General features: G+C 43.0%; 1 protein-coding gene across 3 annotated transcripts in view; it reads right to left on the bottom strand.

Annotated features, from left to right (window-relative positions):
• The window catches only part of ADGRE3 (adhesion G protein-coupled receptor E3), a 61,881-nt gene that overhangs the window by 6,148 nt on the left and 29,707 nt on the right, over positions 1-26,026 (bottom strand). For all 3 annotated transcript variants that reach the window (XM_086408798.1, XM_086408799.1, XM_086408800.1), the window contains 8 exons: positions 23,577-23,693; positions 12,190-12,374; positions 7,281-7,448; positions 5,672-5,869; positions 5,167-5,402; positions 4,389-4,455; positions 3,882-3,973; positions 1,099-1,267 (listed from right to left, as the gene is read on the bottom strand). In XM_086408798.1, the coding sequence (XP_086264924.1) occupies positions 1,099-1,267; positions 3,882-3,973; positions 4,389-4,455; positions 5,167-5,402; positions 5,672-5,869; positions 7,281-7,448; positions 12,190-12,374; positions 23,577-23,693 (1,232 nt within the window). The remainder of the gene's footprint in view (positions 1-1,098; positions 1,268-3,881; positions 3,974-4,388; positions 4,456-5,166; positions 5,403-5,671; positions 5,870-7,280; positions 7,449-12,189; positions 12,375-23,576; positions 23,694-26,026) is intronic.

Here is a 26,026-nt window from a genome sequence, read left to right as displayed (position 1 = left end):
TGGAGTAGGAAATGGCAACATGCTCTAGTATTCTTGCCTGGAAAATCCTATGGACAGAAGAGCCTGGTAGGCTACAGTCCATAGGGTTCCAAAGAGTCAGACACAGCTGAACAACTGAACATGAACACGAACACCCAGAGGAGCTTCCCAGGTGGCTAAGTGGTAAAGAATCCACCTGTCAATGCAGGTTTGATACCTGGGTTGGGAGATCTGCTGGAGGAATAGATAGCAACCCACTCCAGTATTCTTGCTGGGATAATCCCATGGACAGAGGAACCTGATGGGCTACTGTCCATGGGGTTGCAAAGAGTCAGACACAACTGAACAACTGAGCACACAGGTACACCCAAGAAACACCAGTAGATCTGTGCAAAAGTGAGACAGGGAAAGAAAGACAGCTAATAAAAGATGTATAACCCTTCATTCTGTGTTTCCACTGTGGACAGCTGGGGTTCAGTGTCACGGGGCGGGTGGGGTTCTGGAGAGAGCATAGGACATACTTCAGGGTTATTCACCTCAGAGACAAGGGAGCTGGGGCATCCGTCTACTAGCACCCATCAGTCATTGGTGAGGCTGCTTTCAAGGGTCACTATTCTCTGAAAATACCAGTTTTCCCTGCACATGAACCAGGCATGTCTTGTGGGCAGTAAGAAGCCCACTGGCACTGGCACAGGTATTTATAATAAACAATCATGGGCATGTAGAATAGAATGCCAAAGGGCTATGAGGGGGCCATCAGCAGCATCTGCTGGACTTCCCTGGTGGTACAGTGGATGGGAATCCACCTGCCCATACAGGGGACATCAGTTCAATTCCTGGTCTGGGAAGATTCCACGTGCCATGGAGCGACTGAGCCGATGTACTGCAACTACTGAAGCCCGAGCACCCTAGAGCCTGTGCTCCACAATGAGAGACGCCACCGTGATGAGGAACTCCTCCAGTGTAGAGTGTGCCCAGCTCTCTGCAACTAGAGAAAGCCCGCACACACCCATACACACAAAGCAGTGAAGACCCAATGCAGCCAAAAATAAATAGACTTAGAAAAATGAACAGACAGAACTAATTTATATATATACAAAGAAAGAGGCCACTGTTTACCTGCTGGCTGAGGAGGCAGTACACCAGGAAGATGAAGACGCCCTGCAGGCTGTTGATGATGGTGAAGAGGTAAGCCATGACGCGGGCAGCCGGTCCCACCTGCAGGAGTCCCAGAAACCACGTGCATCCCAAGATGAAGAGCTGAGCTGTGGCTTTGAGTGTCAGCATCCTGGGTAGGAATAATTGATAATGTAAAGAAACCTGATAATGATTGTGACCATTCCTACAGCATAGTTGTTAATGGTGAGCAACTCTGGAGCTAAAATGCCTGTGTTTTAAATCCAAGCCAGCACTAACTAACTTTGTGACCTTGGGAAAGTTACTTTCTGGCTTTCTTTCCACCCCTCCCACCTTTTTTTGGGCCATATCATGCAGCTTGGGAGATCTTAGTTCCCTGATCAGGGGTCAAAGCTGGGCCATCGCAGTGAAAGCGATGAATCCTAATCCCTGCACTGCGGGGGAATTTTCCTACTTTCCTGTAACTCAGTTCTCTAATATTTGTAATAGTCCTATTTCATAGGGTTGCTGAAAATATTGAGACTTAACATATGGGACATATTTAGGACAGCACGTAGAACAAAATTGTGCATGCAAAGTTGCTTCAGTCATGTCCGACTCTTTGTAACCCCATGGACTGTAGCCCATCAGGCTCCTCTGTCCATGGGATTCTCTAGGCAAGAATATTGGAGTGGGTTACCATTTCCTATTCCAGGGGATCTTCCTGACACAGGGATCGAATCCGCATCACCTGTGTCTCCTGCATTGGCAGGTGGGTTCTTTACCACTAGCGCCACCCAAATTAGTACCATACACATGCAGAACATTCTAAAACTATAAAGTTCTTTGTCTCATTCTGTCTATATCACTTATAGATGGGGAGGTCTTATAGTTTGTTATTCAAGCAGGAAGGCTTTTGAGATCAAAAGGGGTGCAATTCAGGGGAACTATATTCATTATCTTGTAACAAGCTATAATAGAAAAGAATCTGAAAAAGAATATATAATATATATGTGTGTGTGTGTAACCAAATCATTTTGTGGTACACATGAAACTAACAGAACATTTTAAATTAACTATGCTTCAATAAAAAAGGGATGTTATTAAAACATAATGCATCAGCAAACATAAACTGGGACCATTCCAGGAAAACTGAGATGCAAGGTCACCTTATTTATATATCTATATATCTCTAATTTTAAAATATAGTATGTAACTGAGAAAAGCTAGTTGAGGAACAATTTGTGTAGTGTGATGCTATTGTATGTATGCTCTGTTCTATAGAAAATGCACAGAAAAAGGCCTGGGAAAATATCAGATACATCATATCATACAGTTTCTTACCTCTGGATTTCCTGGTAGGTAAAGTAGTAGGAAAACTGGGAGCAAGGGGCTGTCACTTTTAACTTTATATATTTTGAAAACTTTTGACAAATAATAAACAAGTAACAAATGTGCTGTTTTTGTGATTACAATGAAAACCTCAGCAAACTACAAGTTCAAATTAAGATGGATGGTGCACACTATTTACAATAGCCAGGACATGGAAGCAACCTGTTGACAGATGGATAGATAAACAATTTGTGGTACATACATAACAAAGGTACAATGAAATATTACTCAGCAAGAAAAAGGAACAAATGAGAGTCAGCTGAACTGAAGTGGATGAACCTAGAGCCTGTTATACAGAGTGAAGTAAGTCAGAAAGGGAAAAACAAATAAATAAATAAATATCATATATTAAGGCATATATATAGAATCTAGAAAAATGGTGCTGATGAACCTATTTGCTAGGCAGGAATAGAGATAGAGACATAGAGAATAGATCTGTGGACACAGCAGGGGAAGGAGAGGGTGGGACAAATGAGAGAGTAGCATTGAAACATATACATTACCATGGGTAAGATAGTTAATGGGAAGCTGTTGTATAGCACAGGGAGATCAGCTCAATGTGATGACCTAGAGGGGTGGGATGGGGGGGGTTGAGGGAGGTTCAAGAGGGAGGGATATATGTATATTCATGGCCGATTCACATTGTTGTATGGAAGAAAGCAACACAACACTGAAGAGCAATTGTCTCCACTTAAAAATAAATTAAAAAAAAGATGGATGCTGCAAAATAAAAAAAATACTCATAGTCCCCAATTTTTGGAAACAGTATTATACAAAATATATTTTAACCTAAATCTTTCCTGAACTATTGCCTCTTGTGTTTTGCAGCAGGGAAGTCCCTCCTCTTGTTTTTAGTGTTAGATCTCTTTCCTTTCTGAGATTCATCAAGGACACATGCATGCCCAGTTAGAAACTACATTTCCCAGCCTCCTTTGCAGCTAGGTGTCACCACATGACCAAAGTCTAACCAATGGGGTATGAGTAAATATGGAACTTGGGCAAATTGCATGTCACTTCCTTCCCATGGATGGGATATAACATCCTACGGGCTGGCGGAGCAACAAAAATAGAAAGAGCTTGAGTCCTGGATCACTCTGTGGAGCTCTGTTCTGTGGCATGAGAGTAATATAAACTTCTATCTCACTTTTTTTTTTAATTAACTTTTTTTAAATTTTATAACATGTATAATATCTATCTCACTTTCTTTTTTTGAGTCCCGGTAATTGAATATAGCTTCTCATTGTGGCAGTGGAAGGCGGCAGTGATCTTGCTAGTTCCTAGAGGCTGACTGTGCATCTATGTCTCTGTGGATATGTAGGAGGGACCAGTAAGAAGTGAGTAGAAGAAAAGGGGGTTAGAAAATACCATTTTATTTAGAAAATACCTTAACTTACTTTACGTTCCGGATGGTTGACACTTCACTGTTGAGAGAGGAAAGTTTTCTTTTCAAAATCCAAAAAACCATGACAAAAAATACAAAATTCACCTGCAAGAGTGACACAGACCATGGAGAATACAAGTTAAAATGTACTGTGTCTATTCAATTTGTGGTAACATACTGTAGAGCACAATGTGGTCTTCTAAATGGGAGGGAAACCCAAAATGGAAGGGACATATATACATATATGTATTGCTGATTCCTTTTGCTGTGCAGTAGAAGTTAACAAAACATTGTAAAACAACTATACTGAAAAAAAATTGAAAAGCCATTAAACAAAATGTACCATGTCTGCTGTAGATTGCACACGACCCCTACCTCCCAGCACATGGATTTGAATTGGTAGCAGGTGGAAAAATCAAACCATATAATTGAGAAAATGCGTGTCCCTGTTCTATTCTGCACCCAGCATGTCTGGTGCTTCTGCTTAGGTCAGGAACACTGGAGTCACATATTCACTCACACAGATAATGGCACAGACAGGTCCAAGGAAAGCCCAGATGAATTTCTGGTCCAGGTGAAGCCAGCATCTGGGAACAATGGGAAAAGGAACACGAAGGGAGATCAAAGAAAGCACATGAAATGGACACGAAATGACATCTTTTTATAACAGAGAACTTTCCCAATGTTTCTTGAAAATGTCAGCTGATGACAATGCAGGCTTTGATTGTTTGCTTCCATGTGTTACTGCTACATGAAACAGTTTACAAGCACAGACCTGTTGAATTTTAATACCAGTATTTCGAGGGTGGTGAACCATGGAGATGACTATTATCCCCGTTTCAGTAACGAGGGCACTGAGACTCGAGGGGGCTTTCCAGGTGGCCCAGGGGTAAAGAATCCGCCTGCAATGCAGGATACACGGCAGAAGCCATGGGTTTGATCCCCGGGTTGGGAAGATCCCCTGAAGGAGAAAATGCCAACCCACTCCAGTATTGCTGCTTGGGAAATGCCATGGACAGAGGAGCCTGGCAGGCTACAGTTCATGGGATCACAGAGTTGGACATGACTTAGCAACTGAGCATGAGACTTGAGGACTTGAGGTCACAAATTATGGGAAGGATAAAGCTGGGACCTAACTGCAAAATTTTCCACATCATCTTTCCCTGCCTCACTGGGAAAGAAGTTAAAGCCCTTACACTCAAAGGGAAAGTAGAGTGCATTTGTTGTGTTTATCCGAATCATTGCCAATAACACTGCCCTCAAATCTGTCCATGGCACAGGGTGAGAGTCAATCTTACCGATCAGGTGTTCCATAAAGATGAGGCCTGGAGGCTGCAGAAATGGCCACAATCACAGCTGGGACTCCATAGCCCACTGGGAACATAAGCCACTTCATGAGTCTGTTGATACTGGAGTAGTTGACCACCGTCAGGTTGCGTGCAGTGAGGAAGAGGTGCAGACCCTCCAGCAGCATCCAGGTGAAGGAGGCCAGGTAGAGATAGTGTAAGGCACCTGCGATGATGGCGCACAGCACCTGGGGGAGGAGGAAGGTGTCACCAGGAGGGTCTGTTAGGGTGGAGCATGGCCCCAGGACCTCTCCTTAATACTGGCATTGAGTTCAGAAGCACTGCTATTAGATCATGGTCGTTGAAAGTAAAGATGGTTGATAATGCCAGCACTGCTCACCTCGCCATGCATCCTCCATCTAGGACCCTAGGCTATTTTATTGAGGGGTCCGAGGCAGCATGGCCCCATGAATTCAGGATCCCCTGAGGCAGGCACATTCTGGGACAGTATAAGTACCTTGTTCTCAGTTCTGTCGATGGCTGTGAGGAAGAGCAGGTGGGCCAGGAAGAGGCAGAGCGAGAGCTGCAGGTGGAGCGAGGTGCTGGTGTTCTGGATGGCTTTGCACAGCAGGAAGGTGAGGGCCGCCAGGAGGAGGCAGAGCAGAGAGAGGCTCAGCCCCACGTAGGTGATCACAGTCAGTGCGGGATCCTCCTCCTGGGACCCAGCAGAGAGGGGACCACAGTCATGCTTTCCTGCCCTGGGATTATATTCTCCCACCCCTTGGAATTTGGCATCCCAAAATAGGCAGACCACCTGTATCTCTGCAATGAGGGGAGGGGTGCAGACTTCCTGTGTGCTGTCACCCAGCCGATGTCATCAATAAGTCCTCTGAACCCACCTTTAGGATATATATATATAGGTGACCTTTTCCCACCAACTCTGCAGCTGCCATCCAAATCCTGAGCACCATCATCTCTCTGCCGGGCTACTTCTGCTGCACTGCTGACCATTCTTGACTCAGGAGCCAGAGATACTTTCTAATAACATAAATCTGTAGCATCCCTGATGCACGTCCTCTATTGTCTCTCCACTGCAATTTGAATGAAATCTAAACTCCTGACTATGGCATTTGTGGTCTGACACTTTTCCTCTGCTCCCTTCTTTCCAAACCTGACTTTTCCCACTTCCCTCTCATTCACTCTATTCTTTCTAGAACCCACTGGGTTTGTGTGCTCTGTCTTATGGATTTGCCTATTCCAAATATTTATTTTTAAAGTTTATTTTATATTTGGCTGTGCTAGGTCTTCATCGCTGCTTGTGGGCTTTCTCTAGTTGTGGCGGGTGGGGGCGACTCTCTTGTTGCTGTGTGAGGGCTTCTTACTGTGGCGGCTTCCCTTATTGCAGAGCACAGGCTCTAGGGCGAGTCGGCTTTAGTACTCGTGGCACGTGGGCTCAGTAGTTGCGGCTAGTAGGCTCCAGAGCACAAGCTCAGTTGCTCCTCAGCATGTGGGATCCTCCCAGACCAGGGATCAAACCCTGTATAAGAATGTCTTATACCCAAGGGTGTCCCTTGTATAAGGCAGATCCTTAACCACTGACCACCAGGGAAGGCCAGATTTGCCTATCCTAGACATTTCATGTAAGTGGAACCCTACAGTATATGGTCCTTTGTGTCTAACATCTTTCACTCAGCGTGGTATTTTTGAGATTCATCCACGTTGTAACACTGCTGACTTAATATTCAGATTTCAGCTTGAATAGCTCATTCTCCTCCGATCACTCTATCTAAAGCAGTATGCTTCTCCTATCACTCCAGACTTGATCTGTTAAACTTTTCTTTATAGCAGTGATGGCCACCCAGTAGTGTAGTAGTGTGAGTTGCTCAGCTGTGTCTGACTCTTTGTGATCCTGTGGACTGTAGCCCGCCAGGCTCCTCTGTCCATAGGGTTTTCCAGGCAAGAATTGGAGTGGGTTGCCATTTCCTTCTCTAGGGGATCTTCCCAACCCAGGGATCAAACCCACGTCTGTTACATCTCCTGCACTGGCAGGCAGGTTCTTTACCATAGGGCCACCTAGCAGGGCCTCAAAAGGGGTTAGCTAGAGGAATTCAATAGTTACATCCTACCTGGCCATGCAAGGCCATGAGAACAGCAAAACTGGACAGGTGAGTGGAGCTGCATATCGTGTGAGTCTTGTTCGCTTGTTTCAGAGCACAGCCATCCTTGGACCAGCGGCCGCCCTCCTTTGTGTCTTTCCAGTAGACGCAGAAGGTCTTCTTGACCCCGGGCTTCACCTGAAAATAGAACAGGCTCCTCATGTCGTTCCTTGGGAGGGACAACTCTACATGTCAGCCTTGGCTGGTGACACCATGGGTTAAAGAGGATCAGCTGATTTCTATTTTAAGTGAAGAAGATGACCACCATATACCTGCCCCCAGAATCCCAGGGATTCCACATAACAGAAAACAAGCTCATCTCTCTCTCTGGGAGTCAGAATTTTGCAAGATGTTACTGGTTTCAGGACTTTGTCCTCCACCATGGGGGTCAAATAGAAAAAAGAGTATAAGACCCACACAAATAGGAAAAGGAGTTCGTCAAGGCTGTATATTGTCACCCTGCTTATTTAACTTATATGCAGAGTACATCATGAGAAATGCTGGGCTGGAAGAAACACAAGCTGGAATCAAGATTGCCAGGAGAAATATCAATAACCTCAGATATGCAGATGACACCACCCTTATGGCAGAAAGTGAAGAGGAACTAAAAAGCCTCTAGATGAAAGTGAAAGTGGAGAGTGAACAAGTTGGCTTAAAGCTCAACATTCAGAAAACTAAGATCATGGCATCCGGTCCCATCACTTCATGGGAAATAGATGGGGAAACAGTGGAAACAGTGTCAGACTTTATTTTTTTGGGCTCTAAAATCACTGCAGATGGTGACTGCAGCCATGAAATTAAAAGACGCTTACTCCTTGGAAGGAAAGTTATGACCAACCTAGATAGCATATTGAAAAGCAGAGACATTACTTTGCCAACAAAGGTTCATCTAGTCAAGGCTATGGTTTTTCCTGTGGTCATGTATGGATGTGAGAGTTGGACTGTGAAGAAGGCTGAGCGCCAAAGAATTGATGCTTTTGAACTGTGGTGTTGGAGAAGACTCTTGAGAGTCCCTTGGACTGCAAAGAGACCCAACCAATCCATTCTTAAGGAGATCAGCCCTGGGATTTCTTTGGAAGGAATGATGCTAAAGCTGAAACTCCAGTACTTTGGCCACCTCATGTGAAGAGTTGACTCACTGGAAAAGACTCTGATGCTGGGAGGGATTGGGGGCAGGAGGAGAAGGGGACGACAGAGGATGAGATGGCTGGATGGCATCACTGACTCAATGGACGTGAGTCTGAGTGAACTCCGGGAGTTGGTGATGGACAGGGAGGCCTGGCGTACTGCGATTCATAGGGTTGCAAAGAGTCGGACATGACTGAGCGGCTGAACTGAACTGAACTGAAAGTTTTCTTCCAAGTACTCTCTAAGTCAAATTTCCTTGATTTCTATATCAATTCTGCCTTGACCTCTTACAACACAGTAATTGCTCTTGCGATGACAGGGCTAGTGTAGGGAAGAGACATCACCAGGAGAGAGAAGAAAGTCAGCCTTAAGTTTCTCTCTCTCTTTTTTTGGTCTCAAGGATGTCCAGAGCATCATTTAATTGGGCCAAGGAGATGAGGTAGATGTTCTCCTGTTTGGGGGCCATATCTCCTTTGATAATCCGCCAGACCATCCCTAGATATCTCACTCCATGCCTGCTGTCCCATGCCCTACATCAAAAATTTCATACCTAGATTTCATGCATCAGATGGAGAAAACCTATGTTTCTTCATCTTCCCTCACTTCATTCTTGTTTTCTTAAAATGTAAAAAATATTATTTTTTCTAGTTTTATTGTGATTTGGTATATAGCATTGTATAAGTTTAGGTATACAATGTAATGACTGATATATGTATCTACTGCAAAATAATTATTGCAATAAGGTAGTTAATGTCCATCACTTCACATAATTACAATTTGCATTTTGTGGTGAGAACTTTTAAAAGCTACTCTGTCAGCAACTTTCAAATATACAATACAGTATTGTTAAATTGGAGTCATCCTTCTCTCCATCACATCCCCAGAACTCATTCATCTATAACTGGAAGCTGTAACCTTTGATCATTTTTACCTGTTTCTCCCACCTGCCATCCCTGGCAACCACCAATCTGTCCTTTGTTTCTGTGAGCTTGGTTTTCTCAGATTCCACGTATAGATGAGATCATTTGATATTTCTTTCTGTGTCTGACTTACTTCACTTAGCCATAATGCCCTCAAGGTTCATCTATGTTGTGAAACAATGGCAGGATTTCTTGCAACTCTTACTTTCTAAATGGAGGTGGCTATGTCTGGCTATTAACCCTCCTGCCTTTAAGAGTTTGGGCAGGGAATGCAAGAAGGCAATGGATTATATAAAAATTTTCCTTCTAATTGAATTATGTAGTCTTAGTAATTAATTCCATGTGTCTATGCAAGAATAAACACTATGTCTCAATTCAGATTTCACAGATGTAGGAGGTACCTGCAACTAAAATAATTCCATGTACTAAAATGACACTGCACAAGAGAAATATCATGTAAATCACTTATGTATTAATAACTTGAAAATTTCTACCACATTAAAAAAGGAAAAGAAACAGATCAAATCAATTTTAGGAACCTATTTTATTTAGCCCCCTATATTCAAAATAGGGCTTTCCAGGTTTCACTAGTAGTAAAGAACCTGCCTGCCAATGCAGGAGACAAAAGAGACATAGGTTCGATCCCTGGGTCGGGAAGATCCCCTGAAGGAGAGCATGGCAACCCACTCCAGTATACTTGCCTGGAGAATCCCATTGACAGAGGAGCCTGGAGGGATACAGTCCATAGTGTCACAAACAGTCAGACATGACTGAAGTGACTTAGCATGCATGTATGCATATTCAAAATAATATCATTTAGGAAGCAACAGTTAGAACTGGACATGGAACAACAGACTGGTTCCAAATAGGAAAAGGAGTACGTCAAAGCTGTATATTGTCACCCTGCGTATTTAACTTATATGCAGAGTACATCATGAGAAACGCTGGACTGGAAGAAACACAAGCTGGAATCAAGATTGCTGGGAGAAATATCAGTAACCTCAGATATGCAGATGATAGCACCCTTATGGCAGAAAGTGAAGAGGAACTAAAAAGCCTCTAGATGAAAGTGAAAGTGGAGAGTGAACAAGTTGGCTTAAAGCTCAACATTCAGAAAACTAAGATCATGGCATCCGGTCCCATCACTTCATGGGAAATAGATGGGGAAACAGTGGAAACAGTGTCAGACTTTATTTTTTTGGGCTCTAAAATCACTGCAGATGGTGACTGCAGCCATGAAATTAAAAGACGCTTACTCCTTGGAAGGAAAGTTATGACCAACCTAGATAGCATATTGAAAAGCAGAGACATTACTTTGCCAACAAAGGTTCATCTAGTCAAGGCTATGGTTTTTCCTGTGGTCATGTATGGATGTGAGAGTTGGACTGTGAAGAAGGCTGAGCGCCAAAGAATTGATGCTTTTGAACTGTGGTGTTGGAGAAGACTCTTGAGAGTCCCTTGGACTGAAAGGAGATCCAATCAGTCCATCCTAAAGGTGATCAGTACTGGGTGTTCATTGGAGGGACTGATGTTAAAGCTGATACTCCAGTACTTTGGCCACCTCATGTGAAGAGTTGACTCACTGGAAAAGACTCTGATGCTGGGAGGGATTGGGGGCAGGAGGAGAAGGGGACAACAGAGGACGAGATGGCTGGATGGCATCACTGACTCGATGGACGTGAGTCTGAGTGAACTCCGGGAGTTGGTGATGGACAGGGAGGCCTGGTGTGCTGCGATTCATAGGGTCGCAAAGAGTCGGACACGACTGAGCGACTGAACTGAACTGAACTGAATGTGTCAGAACTAAAGAGCCTCTTGATGAAAGTGAAAGAGGAGAGTGAAAAAGTTGGCTTAAAGCTCAACATTCAGAAAACTAAGATCATGGCATCTGGTCCCATCAATTCATGGCAAATAGATGGGGAAACAGTGGAAACAGTGTCAGACTTTATTTTTTTGGGCTCTAAAATCACTGCAGATGGTGACTGCAGCCATGAAATTAAAAGATGCTTACTCCTTGGAAGCAAAGTTATGACCAACCTAGACAGCATATTAAAAAGCAGAAACATTACTTTGCCAACAAAGGTCCGTCTAGTCAGTGGTTTTTCCAGTGGTCATGTATGGATGTGAGAGTTGGACTGTGAAGAAGGCTGAGCGCCGAAAAATTGATGCTTTTGAACTGTGGTGTTGGAGAAGACTCTTGAGAGTCCCTTGGACTGAAAGGAGATCCAACCAGTCCATCCTAAAGGTGATCAGTCCTGGGTGTTCATTGGAAGGACTGATGTTGAAGCTGATACTCCAATACTTCTGCCACCTGATGCAAAGAGCTGACTCATTTGAAAAGACCCTGATGCTGGGAAAGATTGAGGGCAGGAGGAGAAGGGGACAACAGAGGATGAGATGGTTGGATGGCATCACTGACTCAATGGACATGGGTTTGGGTGGACTCCAGGAGTTAGTGATGGACAGGGAGGCCCGAGTGCTGCGGTTAATGGGGTCGTAAAGAGTCGGACACAACTGAGCGACTGAACTGAACTGAATGTGTCAATATAAATCAATATATGTAATCACTATAAAATTATTGAGATGCTTAACACATTGTTTTTCTTACAACGTCTTCAAAGTCTGGAAATACTAATTCTAAATCTGGAAATGCTAACCCTTCAAAAATCTCAATTCAGATTCACATACTTCAAATGCTCAATAACTCTAGTTGGCTCCTGGTTATGACACTGGACAGTGCAGGTCCAGAACCATCGACAGGGAGTATATGCAAATTGTTTGGCCTAACATCCATGAAACCCAAGCAAGTACAAATTGCAGCTTTGACTCACCTCCATGTGCTGAAAATTTAGAATCACAGGCTGGGAGAGAGGTGTGTTCTTTTTGGGTTCAATAGCAGCACTTACTACCTGTGAGTTCAGGTAAACTTGATCTTTCTCATTCATCTCTTCAAAAAAACTTGCATTTATGATGTTTCCAAGAGAAGAGTATGAAACGAAGGCAACTGCACTAGTACCTGAGGAAACAGAATAATAGAGATTGGGATTGACATATACACACTCGTGGTGCAGGCTCAATCGCTCATCTGTGTCTGACTCTTTGTGACCCCATGGACCGTAGCCCATCAGGCTCCTTTGTCCATGGGATTTTCCAGGCAAGAATACTGGAGTGGGTTGCCATTTCCTTCTCCAGGGGATCTTCCTGACCTAGGGATTGAACCTGTGTCTCCTGCATTATAGGCAGGTTCTTTACCACTGAGCCACCAGGGAAGCCCTTAGTCATATTAATACATATATATTTAGTTTGTTGAATTCAATTAATGTGATGTCGAGCATCACATTATATGTTATGCTGAAGAGGAAAAGTTAAATTTTGACGTAACCTCCTGCTCCTTCTGCCTCTGTAACTCAGCTTGCCCCTTGCAAAGTCTAGGTCACGTAGGTCACATAGTCTCAGAAAGTGGGGACTGGCAATACTAGGAGCTGGAGTTTGTCTCACTCACCCTTGTCCTGCTCTTTGCAGTTGCCCAGCCCCTGCAAACCTGCTTAATCATGCCTGTCCAGGTCAGGCATCCCCCTCCCCATCGTGACCAATGTTCCTGAGTACACAAAACCCCTTGGTTTAAACCAGCCTATTAACAGCTAGTGTTTCCCACTATAGTCTGTCTATAAAAACTCTGTAATCCCTTTGTTCGGGGCTCAGAGCTTGGAGTGTTAACTCCTCTGGGCCCGCCAGCGTAATAAACCTGAGCTCTCCAACTCTCCGAGTGTGGTGCTTGGTTTCTCGAGTACTGGTTTCTGCAACAATGCCACAATTTATTTCTTGGAAACATAAATGATGCAATTTTGATGAGAAAGGACAAAAAAGAAAGTGAAATTTTAATAAAAATACACACCTAGAGATAACTTCTGTTTAAGTTATGGATTTTTTTTCTAGGTATATATATATTGCATCCAAATACACCTCATGTCCAAGATTTGTTAATGGACAAAATGTTGCAAGGAAGAGCCCATTCTGACTCCAGGTTGGATCTGTTACTTTAACCTTTGTTTCCTGTTGCTTTTGTTCACTGCTTGTACATAATGGCCTGCCACAGGGAACCCTGCCCTACTGCCTGAATATTAAACTAAAGTGTCCTTTGTTCAAGACCTTGTCCACCTGTGGATGGCTACAGACATCCTCCAGGAGATATTTGTCAGAGTAATGGACTTTGTAGGGCTTCCCTGATGGCTCAGTGGTAAAAGACTCTGCCTGCATTGCAGGAGACATTGCTTTGATGCCTGGGTTGCGAAGATCCCCTGAAGGAGGAAATGGCAACCCACTCTGGTGTTCTTGCCTGGGAAATCCCATGGATAGAGGAGCCTGCACTGAGCAGACACACACGCAATGGGCTTTCTTCTTTGCTTCCTTACCCCCATCCGACATCTCTATTCTATAAAGGAACCTGGAATCTAGACCCTGATAGTTATTTTGAGACATCAGTGTGCCATTTTCTCAATAAACCAGCTTTCAAATAAAGTGATTTTCCTTGTCTCAACACCTCATCTCTCAAATTTATTGGCTGGTTGTGTGGTAAGCAGAGTGAGCCTGGACTCAGTAACAATGTGACCGAGTTTCCTTTTATGGAGAGCTGAGTATCAAGGATTATCTGATTCTATGGGGCGTTGCGATTCACCTTTTATGGATTTTCTATTGCCAAGCAATTTCACAACTCTGTAGGCATAGAAGATAACATGAAGAAACTTGATAGTAGTGGAAATGGCTCTTTCCCTAGACAAAGATGCATTTTGTCTGGTAGACATGTAGTTTTCTGTTATAGAAAATATAATTCTGAACATTGCATTGTAGTATCGTCCTATAGAATATTAACCAGCTTTTGCATGAGCTAGCATATCATTTCAGAATTTGTGACTGATTTATATAGCAATATGTTTGTGTACCTGTGTATCTGCTCTTTGAATTGCCTCTGAGCATGTCTTAACATTTCATAGATTCCCTCATCAATTAATGAGCTGATGGAATTTTTTTCATGACTTTGAAAAAGTCTTTATTGAATTTGTTACAACATTGTTTCTGTTTTTTATGTTTTGGTCTTTTGGCCATCCCAAGGCATGTGGGATCTCAGCTCACAGACCAGGGATGGAATCTGCACCCCCTGCATTGGAAGGCGAAGTCTTAACCGCTGGACCACCAGGGATGTCCTAGGAGTTTATATGATCTTTGATGTACCTTCATTTATATTTGAAAATGGTATTTACCTTTTCATTATGTATCTCTTTGAAAATGGTATGTAGATGTATACACATACACACACAAAAACACAAACGTATATACACGCACATAGGCACACTTACTCGCATATATGAGGGTCAAAATAAAAGATTTCAGTGTCTCCTCTCATATTCTGAGGCATACAAAGTATTTCTGGACCTGAATCCTTTGTTGTATTGAATAGGGTAAGACTGGAGAGACAAGAGAAACTGGAAAAACTAAGAGAGGCTAAACTGGTTTACATAAGAAGGGATATAAATCTACCCTTAGGAGAAAAAGATATAAAGGCTGGGCTGTCTATGGCTGATTCCTGTTGATATTTGGTAGAAACCAATGCAATACTGTAAAGCAATTATACTTAAATTAAAAAAAATTGTGTTATTGTTGTTTTTCAGCCGCTAAGTGCTGTTTGACTCTCTGCGACCCCATGGACTACAGCACTCCAGGCTCCTCTGTCCTCCACTATCTCCACTATCTGGAGGAGGAAATGGCAATCCACTCCAGTATTCCTGCCCGGGGAACTCCATGAACAGTATAACAATTGGGAGGGAGGGGCAGAGAAGAGGCAGGTGGAATTTGGAAGGAGAGGAAAGAGACTGGGTCAGCCATAAAGAGGAAAAGGAAAGTAAAGTTAACCGTCTATATCTGCAGGTTCTGTATCCACAGATTCTATGAACCTTGGATTGAAAATATTTTTAAAAATCCCAGGGACTTCCCAGGGAATCCCAGGGTGCTTCAGTTGCTAAGACTGCGTTCTCAAGGCAGGGGGCCCAGGTTCAATCCCTGGTCAGGGAACTAGATCCCACGTGCCGCAACTAAGACCCAGTGCAGCCAAATAAATAAATAAACATAAAAAATTCGAGAAAGTCTCAGAAAGCAAAACTTGAATTTGCTTTGCATCCGCAACTATTTTCTTAGCTTTTGCATTGTATTAGGTATTATAAATAATCTAGAGATGATTTAAAATATAAGGGAGCATGTGGATAAGGTTATATGCACATCTATGTCAAATACTATTGATAAACCATTTTATATAGGGACTTGAGCGTTCGTGGATTTTCATGTCTGGAGGGTCCAGGAACCAATCCCTCTTGGAGACTAAAGGACAGCTATAAAAGGAAATTGGGTAAGTCTTGTGTGATATCATTCCACTTCCTCTGCTGTCTCTTGAAGACTTTAGTAATGACTAACTTGTTTTGCAAGACCTTTAGAACTGGTTTTGTGTTTCTTTTGCATGAAACAAAATGTTGAGGCTGGACCCAAGGAAATCCATTTGTAGTTGGTACAAGTATTTCAATATCTTTAGATAGAAATCTAATTATTTCTTTTCCATATATATTATATATATATAATAAAGTTATAAGAGGAGAAGGGGACGGCAGAGAATGAGATGGTTGGATGGCATCATTGACTCAATGGACATGAATTTGAGCAAGCTCTGGGAGTTAGTGATGGATGGGGAAGCCTGGCATGCTCTGCAGTCCGTGGGGTTTCAAAGAGTTGGACATGACTGAGCGACCGAACTGAACTGGTATATATTATATAGTATAAACCAGATATAGATAACATATACGGAAATCATTACCTATGTGCTTACTCGCTCTGTTGTGTCCAACTCTTGGCGACCCTATGGACTGTAACCCTCTAGGCTGCTCTGTCCATGGGATTTCCCAGGCAAGAATACTAGCGTGGGTTGCCATTTCCTCCTCCAGGGGCTCTTCCCCACCCTGGGATTGAACCTGTGTCCCCTGCATTGCAGGCAGATTCTTTACCTGCTGAGCCATCAGGGAAGCCCTCTATCTATCTATTTATCTACCTATCCGTCTTTTTCTTTTTCTAGTGCCTACTGTGTCCAGACATTATTCTGGGGATACAGTGGGGGACAAAATAGCCTGAATTTCTCTTCTTATTGATCTTACTTTCTGGTGCAGGAAACAAACATAAATAAGCAAATAAAGGTGTTAGATAATCATCGACTGAAGCCGCCCACCTTGGCCAGGCATGATGATAACCACTTGGGTGAGTTGTCTCACAACAGGAGGTCCCAATGAGGAACTTGGTACTACCACCTGAAAACTAACCGGGAGAATTTGGGAGGGGCCAAAAGAGGGAGGAGACAACCATCCTCCCAGAATCCTTTGCACTGGAATCCGTCTTGGCTGAGAGATGCTCGGGCCACCAGGAAGGACCCTGACTCAGACTATGGGCCAAGGGTGATGACTGACCAGAGACAACCTAGAAACTAATCGCATTACCATAAAACCTGAGACAGTGAGCCATGTGGCAAAGCACTTTTCCTGCTGCTCTCTGCCTGGGGACCACTTTCCAATAAAGTCTCTTGCTGTCCAAGCACAGGTCTCCTTGGACAATTCATTTCCAAGTGTTGGGAGCCCACTCAACAAAGGTATATATCAAAGACACCTTGCTCTGATATAGGATTAGTGCTCAATTCTATGGAGAAAATTAAGTAAAGTAGGGGACAGTGGGGCTTCCCAGGTGGCCCTAGTGGTAAAGAAGCTGCCTGCCAGTGCAGGAGATGTGGGTTTGATCCCTGGGTCAGGAAGATCCCCTGGAGGAGGACATGGCAATCTGCTCCATTATTCTTGCCTGGAAAATCCCATGAACAGAGGAGCCTGGTGGGCTACAGTCTATGGGGTTGCAAAGAGTCAGACACGATTGAAGCGACTTAGCACTCATGCTAGGGGACAGCAAGAGGTGGAGGATGCTATTTTAGACAGTTTTCTGGCAGCAGGGTGAAAGGAAGGAGGATATCTGAGAGGAGAGTGCTCTAGGAAGAGAAAATAGCAGAGAAAACCCCCCCAGAGACATGATTGTGCCCATCAGCAAGGAGGCCAGTATGGCTGAAGCAGAGTGAGTGAGGGGGCAGTGGGAGGAAGTGAGGGCATGGTGGGGGTTGACCTTGTAGGGCCTGGGGGAGAATTTTGCTTTTATTTTAAGCCAGTGGGAAAACTGTTGGAGGGTTTTAAGCAAGGGAATGGCATAATTTAACAGTTTGATAGGCTAAAAATATATATGCACATGATATGTTTATATTATATATTTATAATTTTATTACATATTAAGGCATGCACATAACTTACAGTAAGTCCCCTACATATAAACAAGTTCTGTTCGGAGAGCATGTTTGCAAGTCCGATTTGTTCCTAAGTCCAACAAGATTAGCCTAGCTACCCAACTAACACGATCAGCTGCATCATACTGTAATAAGGTTCTAATACTTTTCACGTGAATAATACATAAAAAACAAACAGAAAGTAAAAGAAACATTTTAAATCTTACAGTATAGTACCTCGAAAAGTAGAGTAGCACAAGACAATAGCTGACATGCAGGGGCTGGCATCGAGTGAACAGGCAAGAAGAGTTACTGACTGGAGGAGGGAGAGGAAGTGAGATGATGGAGCTGAAGGATCTTCAGCAATAGGAGCTGGAGAACGAGCTGCAGTTTCACTCCTGCCTGATGCTGATGGAATGCAGGTTCCCACCTTGAAGATTTATATGTAGCAGACATTTTCTATATCAATAATGTTATGGGCTGAATTGTGTTCCTCCCCAAAATTCGTATGTTGAAGTCTTAATGGTACTTCCCAGTGTGACTGTATTCGAAGATAGGGCTTTCAAAGAGGTGATGAAGTTAAAATGAGAATGTTAGGGTGGGCCTTATCCAGCCTCCCTGGTGTCCATATAAGAGGAAATTTGGACGCATGAAAAGAGACTAGGGACCCATGCACACAGAGGAAAGGCCGTATGAGGACATAGTGTGAAGATGGCCATGTTCAAGCCAAGGAGAGAGGCCTCTGGAGAGACCAATCTGGCCAACATCTTCATCTTGTATCTCTAGCCTATATAACTGTGGGAAAATAAATTTCTATTGTTTAAGCCACCAGTCTGGTATTTTATGACAGCCTAGCATATAACATGGGCTTCCCTGGTAGCTTAGCTGGTAAAGAATCCACCTGCAATGCAGGAGACCTGGGTTCGATCCCTGGGTTGGGAAGATTCCCTGGAGGAGGGCATGGCAACTCACTCCAGTATTCTTGCTTGGAGTATTCCCATGGACAGAGGAGTCTGGAGGGCTACAGTCCATGGGGGTCACAAAGAGCACAATTTAGCGACTGAACAACAATAAGAAACAAGCTGTGTGGTTCATCCTACTGGAATAAATCCCCTAGCAGGTGTCTCTAACCAGGTTTTTCTGGCTTCTCTCGAGGGATGAGAAGTAGGAGATTCACTTCTGCTTCTCTGAGTTGGTGGCAGTTTCTGTTCATCAGAAAGAAACAAAGGTGGGTGGTTGGAAGGCATCAGCAGGTGATCAGCCTACCTGATCTGATGCTTGGAAATTGCTTGTTTTTGAGCTGAAATATTCTGGTGTAAGAGCAAATCACAAGTAGAAAAGAAAAGAATGGTTATTGAGGTTTCCAAGGTTGACCTCTGTGGCTAGGGTTTGCTCTCTGAGATAGTTTATAGGGAGAGGAATCATGTGATTCTATGTCTTGGGTTACCTGTGACAGTCCCAGTTCACACCTGGTGTCATGGTGTAACTTAATAGGATCCCTTCTGGTATTAAAATTATCCACCTTTTGGAGATAAATTATAAGGTTGCTTTAGACCAGAGGTTCTCAACTGCAGGCTATCCTGCTCTCTCACCTCAGCTGACACTGGGTGGTGTCCGGAGGAAGTTTTGGTTGTCACAACTGGGGAACTGCTATAGACGTCTAGTCTAAGGCCAGGGATGTTGTTCAACATCCTACTGGGCACAGGATGACTCCCTACAATGAAGAATGATCCAGTCCAAGACAGAACCTGAGGGACACAAAAATGTCCCTTTATGAGTTCGTCATGAATCCATCAATGTGTTCTTTTCTTTCTTTAGGAATGTTCAGTCCTCAACCTAGATGTGGATTTAATTTGATGACCATTTCTGTTCTCCAATTCTCTGCTGGTAAAGTACTAATTTACCTCCCTGGAGGGGAGGCGGGGTGGGGGAGGGGACATGTCGATGAACAGATGTTAACACATTAGATGCCAGGATAAGGTAAGTTCAAAGTGCTGGAGGAGCACAGGAGAGGGAAAGCCTGACTGTAGTGCTGTGATGGAAATAGGCAGTCCTGGGAGGCTTCATGGAGGAGGAAAAAGTTGAGCTGTGTTGAAAGAATAAAAGTCCACCCTGTGGAGTGTTGGTTAACATTACTGGCAGAGGGACAGCCAGTGCAATGCTTCAAGATGAAACCGCAAGGGTCATTAGGAAAGATAAATAGTCTGCTGCTGGGCATGTCTATGGTGCTTCCCTGGTGGCTCAGTGGTAAAGAATCTGCCTGCCAACGCAGGAGAAGCAGATTTTAACCCTGGGCCTGGAAGATCCCCTGGAGGAGGAAATGGCAACCCACTCCAGTATTCTTGCCTAGGAAATTCCATGGACAGAGGAGGCTCGTGGGCTATAGGGTCACAGAGTCAGACACCACTGAGCATGCACGAATGCACGGGCATGTCTATGCCAAGTGCTTCCCGAGACACATGCATTTACATTATGAGGTGTGCAGTTCCTGTAGACAATTCAGCCTAGACAGTTGTTATGGACTGAGTTCTGTTCTCCTCAAATTCATATGTTCAGTTATGGTTTTCTCAGTGTGTATGTCCAGTCATGGAATTGCTGGGTCAGATGGCAGTTCTACGTTTAGTTTTTTTAAGGAACCTCCATACTGTTCTCCAGAGTGTCTGTACCAATGTACATTACCACAAACAGTGTAAGAGAGTTCCCTTTTCTCCACACCCTCTCCAGCATCTGTTGTTTGCAGATTTTTTGGTTATGGCCATTCTGGCCCGCATGAGGTCATACCTCTTTGTAGATGAAACTAGAGCCTGTCATACAGAGTGAGGCAAGTCAGAAAAAGAAAAACAGATATTGCATATTAAAGCATATATATGAAGTCTAGAAAAATGGTACAGATGAACCGTTTTGCAGGGCAGGAATAGAGGCACAGAAATAGAGAAGAGATGTGTGAACACAGAGTGAAGGAGAGGATGGGACAAATTGAGAGAATAGCACTGAAGCATATACATCACCATATGTGTAACTAGTGGGAAGCTGCTGTATAGCACAGGGAGCTCAGCTCTGTGCTCTGTGATGACCAAGACGGGTGGGATGCGGGGTGGTGGGTGGGAGGCTTCAGAGGGAGGAGGCATATGTATACAGCTGGTTCATGATGTTGTACAGCAGAGACTAACACAACATTGTAAAGCAATTACATCCTGATAAAAAAATAAAAAAAAATTGTTGACTTCCTAATCTCTAGTACCCCAGAATGTGACCAAGGAACAAACTGGACTGCAGATATGTTTGGAAGCTTGCAGGCTCCCTCTCCACACTGTGAGTAATGGGGGAACCTGGTGAGCACGCAAGCATGAAATCACAGGGTTGGAATTTGGCTTCCATCCTCCTCCTGGCCCATCCTCCAGTGAAGGCAGATTCAAGTTCTCATCTTGGGGGAGGAGAGGAAGTGAGAAACTAATTGCCACATGAGACTTTCTCAGTTCAGCATGTGCTTAGTTGCCTGCATTTTATCATCTTTTCTTTGGAACTTTGGGTGATAGCACAGACCAGCTGTCTGTACAGACCCCACATTCATGTAATTGGATTTTAAGGCCCTCATTTATTGTGCTACAGCAATTGTAACATATGGCAGTTATAACAGAAGTCTTCCTGCCAAATGAAAAAAAATATTGGAGGTGTTCATGCAGGCAACCCAAAGTTTGGTTTCTCTTGAAAAATCAGACAGTCTGGCAATGCTGGGATAGTTAATAGTAACAATTTCTCTTTCTACACAGGCTGTAGCAGATGCTGTAGGCAGCATAGCTTTATTCCTTTGGCACTTCTGTTTTTTTTTTTTTTTTTTTTAACATGCTGATGGATTCTACTGCAAGCAGCTGCGACTCTCTGTCTGGGAGCTTTCCCTGGAGTGAACATGTTTGATCTGTACACAGGGCAGGCTGTAAAAGCTTAGACGTTCACTTCTGCCTGCAACTCCCAGAAGGGCTCTTAACCAGTGATGGATCAGAGCAGGTGGATAAAGAGCTCAGCTCAGCTCCCTCTCCCTGTTATTATTATTTTAGTTTTGGAATTCAGGATCTTCACTGCAGCATGTGAGATCTAGTTCCCTGACTAGGTATCGAACCCAGGTCTCCTGTATTAGTACTGCAGAGTCGTAGCCACTGGGCCACAAGGGAAGCCCCCTTTATTATAAAAAAAGTTTTTTTTGGACCATGTCAAGTGGCATGTGGGATCTTAGTTCCCTGACCAGGGACTGAACCCCTGCCCCCTGCATTGGAAGTGCAGAATCTTAACCACTGGACCGCCAGGGAAGTCCTCTGGCTACTTCTCTTTGAATGGGGTAACTTAGTGGGATTGAACCCCAGTCACCACCAGCAGTAACCTGCTCACTAACATAATAATCCCTGTATGGGCTGCCCTCTCTTCCTTGTCTCACTTCCTGTTTTCCCTGTTGGGATGATTAATTTTATGTGTCAACTTGGATAGGCTTTAGGACCCAGATATTTGGTCAAAGACCAGTCTGGATATTGCTGTGAGGATATTTTTAGATGAGATTAAATTTAAATCAGTAGATTTTGAATAAAGCAGATTACAGTTCCTAATGTTGGTGGGCCTCATCTAATGAGTGGAAGGTGTTAAGAAAAAGACTGAGCTCCCCCTGAGGAAGAGACTGCCTTTGGACTCAGGCAGCAACAGCTCTTCCCTGGGTCTTTCAGCTTGCTGGCTAGATTTTAGATTTGCTGCCCTCCACAATCGCATGAGCAAAATTCTTCTTAAATCTCTCTCTGTCCCTGCCCATCTCTCTCTATCTCTGTTTCTCTTTCTCTACATATGCACAGCCTATTGGTTCTGTTTCTCTGGAGAATCCCGATTAATACGCTTACTGATTCTTTCTGGGATCATCTCCCATATAAAATCATCACTCTTGTTCCCCTTACACTTATCCATGCACTACTTCTAAGGGAACCCAAACTGAGAACCAGATAGAACAACCCCTAAATTACAAAGAAGTCTCTCTTTCATGCTGAAGAACAAAAACCCTCCATTTTAGGTAGGAATATGTCTTTTTTGTAATTAAAAAAAATTTTTTTTTTTTTAAGGAAAGACTCAAATGGCACAGTCTTAGTGAAATGGAGCAGAACCCTATAGTTCTTGTTTCCCAAGTCCTCAGCCCACCTTTTGTCTGTGGGAAAACTTTAGCCAAAAGTTAGTTCAATCAGAGAAGTGAGAACATAAAGAAACAAAGGAATATAGTTAAAGGAGATCAAATGATAATAGTTTAGTCAGTAAGCAAAGTCAAGGACCTTTAGTTCCTTCTCAAGGGCTGTAGGTAATATTCTGAGCCATATCCTTTGAGCTGTCTTATAGATAGAGACCCCCACCAGGTGGAAAAATTAACTACATGATTACCAGACTGTAGCCATGACGTAAACTGTCGTAGTTCCAAGAACTGGCCTCAAGGAAATGGGAACAAACCAACCCTGGAACCAAGACTACCTGTGCTTAGAACTGACCACCAGTGACCAATTTCAAGATGACTGTCTGAGCTACTGTGCTGTTTCTGCATGTAGCCCTCTCTCTCTGTCTATAAAAGCTCTAGCCCCCGGGTTGTTGCGGTGGGGGCTGTTGGCCTTTGGACAGGTTTGGATGCTAGTGACCCTCCTCCCTGGTCACTAGCATCCAAAATAAAGCAAACTTTCCTTTCCACTAACCTAGCCTCTTTAATGACTTTTGAGCAGCGAGTAGCTGGACCTGGGTTCAGTAACATTAGGGTAACAGACCCATTAGAGAGAAGCCTACTGGGGGACATTTTCCTCACTACTCACACAGTGATGCTGCTCTGCATGTCTTAGGGATTCTGAAAGCAGCCACCCCACGTACCTTTTATGTTTCTCTGGATGACATCACTGCAATGGATTTTCATGGAGTTCACTTGGGCATTCAAGCTTAAGATGACTCCCTTGGAGCAGTTGTCTGTAACAACTTGAGTTTCAACAGCTGGTAAGAAAAACAAAGGGCAAACTTGCCATTATTATAAGTTTTAAAAATGTGCGTAGTTACATGAACAGCTTAACTTTACTGAGGGTCTAGAATGTGCCAGGCACTGGGCTAAGAGCCTTACATTGATACATTGCCATCTTATAGCAGCCTCATGTAACACAATGAAGGACCTGTCAGAAAAGCAAACTGAAATTCAGAATTTAAGTAGGACTCTAACTCCTGTATACTTGCTGAGAAAATCTCATGACAGAGGAGCCTGGCAGGCTCCATGGGGGTGGCAAAGAGTAGGAACTTACTGAACTCTGTGTTCTTTTTTAAAGACTTCTTTTTTACTGTGGACCATTTTAAAATTCTTTATTGAATTTATTACAATATTGATTCTGTTTTTTATGTTTTTGTTTTTTGGCTGAGAGGCATGTGATATCTTAGTTTCCTGACCAGGGATTGAACCCACAGCCCCTGCATTGGAAGGTGAAGTCTTAACCACTGGACTGCCAAGAACATCCCCTGAAACCGTATTCTTAACTAACATTCTTTAGCACATTGTCTTTGAAGCAACGATTCTGTTTCTAGGAATTTATTCTTGGAAAACAATAATGACTAAGAGGGCAGAATTGGCTACGAGAAAGTCCATGGCAGTAAAGATGATAAAGGTGAAGTGACCTAAAGTTTAAGAAGAAATTGGTTAAATGACTTATGGTTTATCTCTATAATGGGGAACCGTGCTTCCAGTAAAAATGAAGTCACAGAATAACAAACAATAAGTTCATGAAAATATTTATCTTAAAAATCAGAAGATATGAGACTGGTCATGAGTTGGAAATTATTGAAGGTAGGTGAGGGGTGCAGTAGTCTTATTATGTCTCCTTTTGAGTGTGTTAAAAAAATTAAAGAAAGCAGTTATAAAGAGCAGAAAGTTATGACAATTACCAGCCTTGGTTCTAAGTGCGTTGAGTGCAGCATTACGATCTCGTTTTACAGGTGAGGTGATGAAAGCTCACTGAAGAAAGGGCACTTTATATCATTGATTAAACAATGAGGGGGACTTCCCTGGTAGTCCAGTGGTTAAGACTGTGCCCTTCCAATGCAGGGGCTGCAGGTTTGACCCCTGGTCAGGGAACTAACATCCCACATGACTCCTGGCTTGGCCAAAAACCAAACCAAACCAAACCAAAAAATCAATTAGGAATTGGCCAAATCAGAAAATATAAGAATTACTTGTAATGTGGTTTAATTTTAAATAAAAGTGTCCAGATTCTGGTTTCCTGAGAAGTTTAGGCACTGGATTTTATCTTATTAAAGACTATAAAAAATGATTATTTTTATGAAGTATTTTATCATGAAAGTTGGTAAAATGAAATGATTAGTTAGGCACACACAAATACATTAGCATCTCTGAGCTGAATACTAATAAAAAGCACAGTAAACAGCATTTCTGGAGGCCAAAATAGTGATATGTATCAAAAGTTCATAGAATGCTTTCTTCCTTTTGATCTAACAATTCCTCTTCTATGAATTTATCCTAAGAAAACATTTAACGAATAGATACAGATAAAACTTTAATGGTCTTTGTCACAGGGTTGTTTTGTAACTACCCACATTTCTCAGAATAGGGAAATAAATTATCGTGTAAATAAATTATATGTACAAGGCAACTATATAAACCTTTGAAGACAATAACATAGCTGATGATATATATGACGTACATGAAAGATGTTAGTCACGTAATGAGTGAGAAAGCAATTTGGCATGCATATATAAATGTAACATACATAACAAATATGTGTTTCTTCATCAGACATGTACCTACATGGGTATGGGATTGGAGCACTGAATTGTGGGCAGATTTTGCTGGACTCAGTTTAGTTTTGTGTATGTGTTTTTTCCTAATTAAAAATTTAATACTTGGCTTTGCTATGGCATTTTATTTTTTATTTTCAAAAACAAAAAGTAAATATATTTAAGGTGTCCAATATGAAGACTTGACACATGTGTGCATGTGTGTGTGTGCTCAGTTGCTCAGTTGTGTCTGACACACATATACATAGTTAAATGATTACTGCAGTCAAGCTAACTGACATATCTGCAGCACACGGATATATAATGACTATATATGACAGGTATAATAAAATTTTTTGGGGGGGATGGCTATGCCACGTGGCTTGTGAGATCTTAGTTCCCCAACCAGGAACTGAACCCAGACCCAAGGCAGTGAAAGTGCTGAGCATCAACCACTGGACAGCTAGGGGATTCCTTAATAAAATTATTTCTGTTTTAGAAAGAATTCAGCACGTTTGTTTCACTGTTGCCAGAGCTCTGCTAGCAAAAGT

This window comes from Bos grunniens, chromosome 7 (assembly GCF_055505025.1).
Source record: "Bos grunniens cultivar Pamir isolate PY7600 chromosome 7, Bosgru_T2T1.0, whole genome shotgun sequence".
NCBI lineage: Eukaryota > Metazoa > Chordata > Mammalia > Artiodactyla > Bovidae > Bos > Bos grunniens.
Note: the sequence above shows the minus strand (reverse complement) of the source record. Positions and strands in the feature narration are given on the sequence as shown.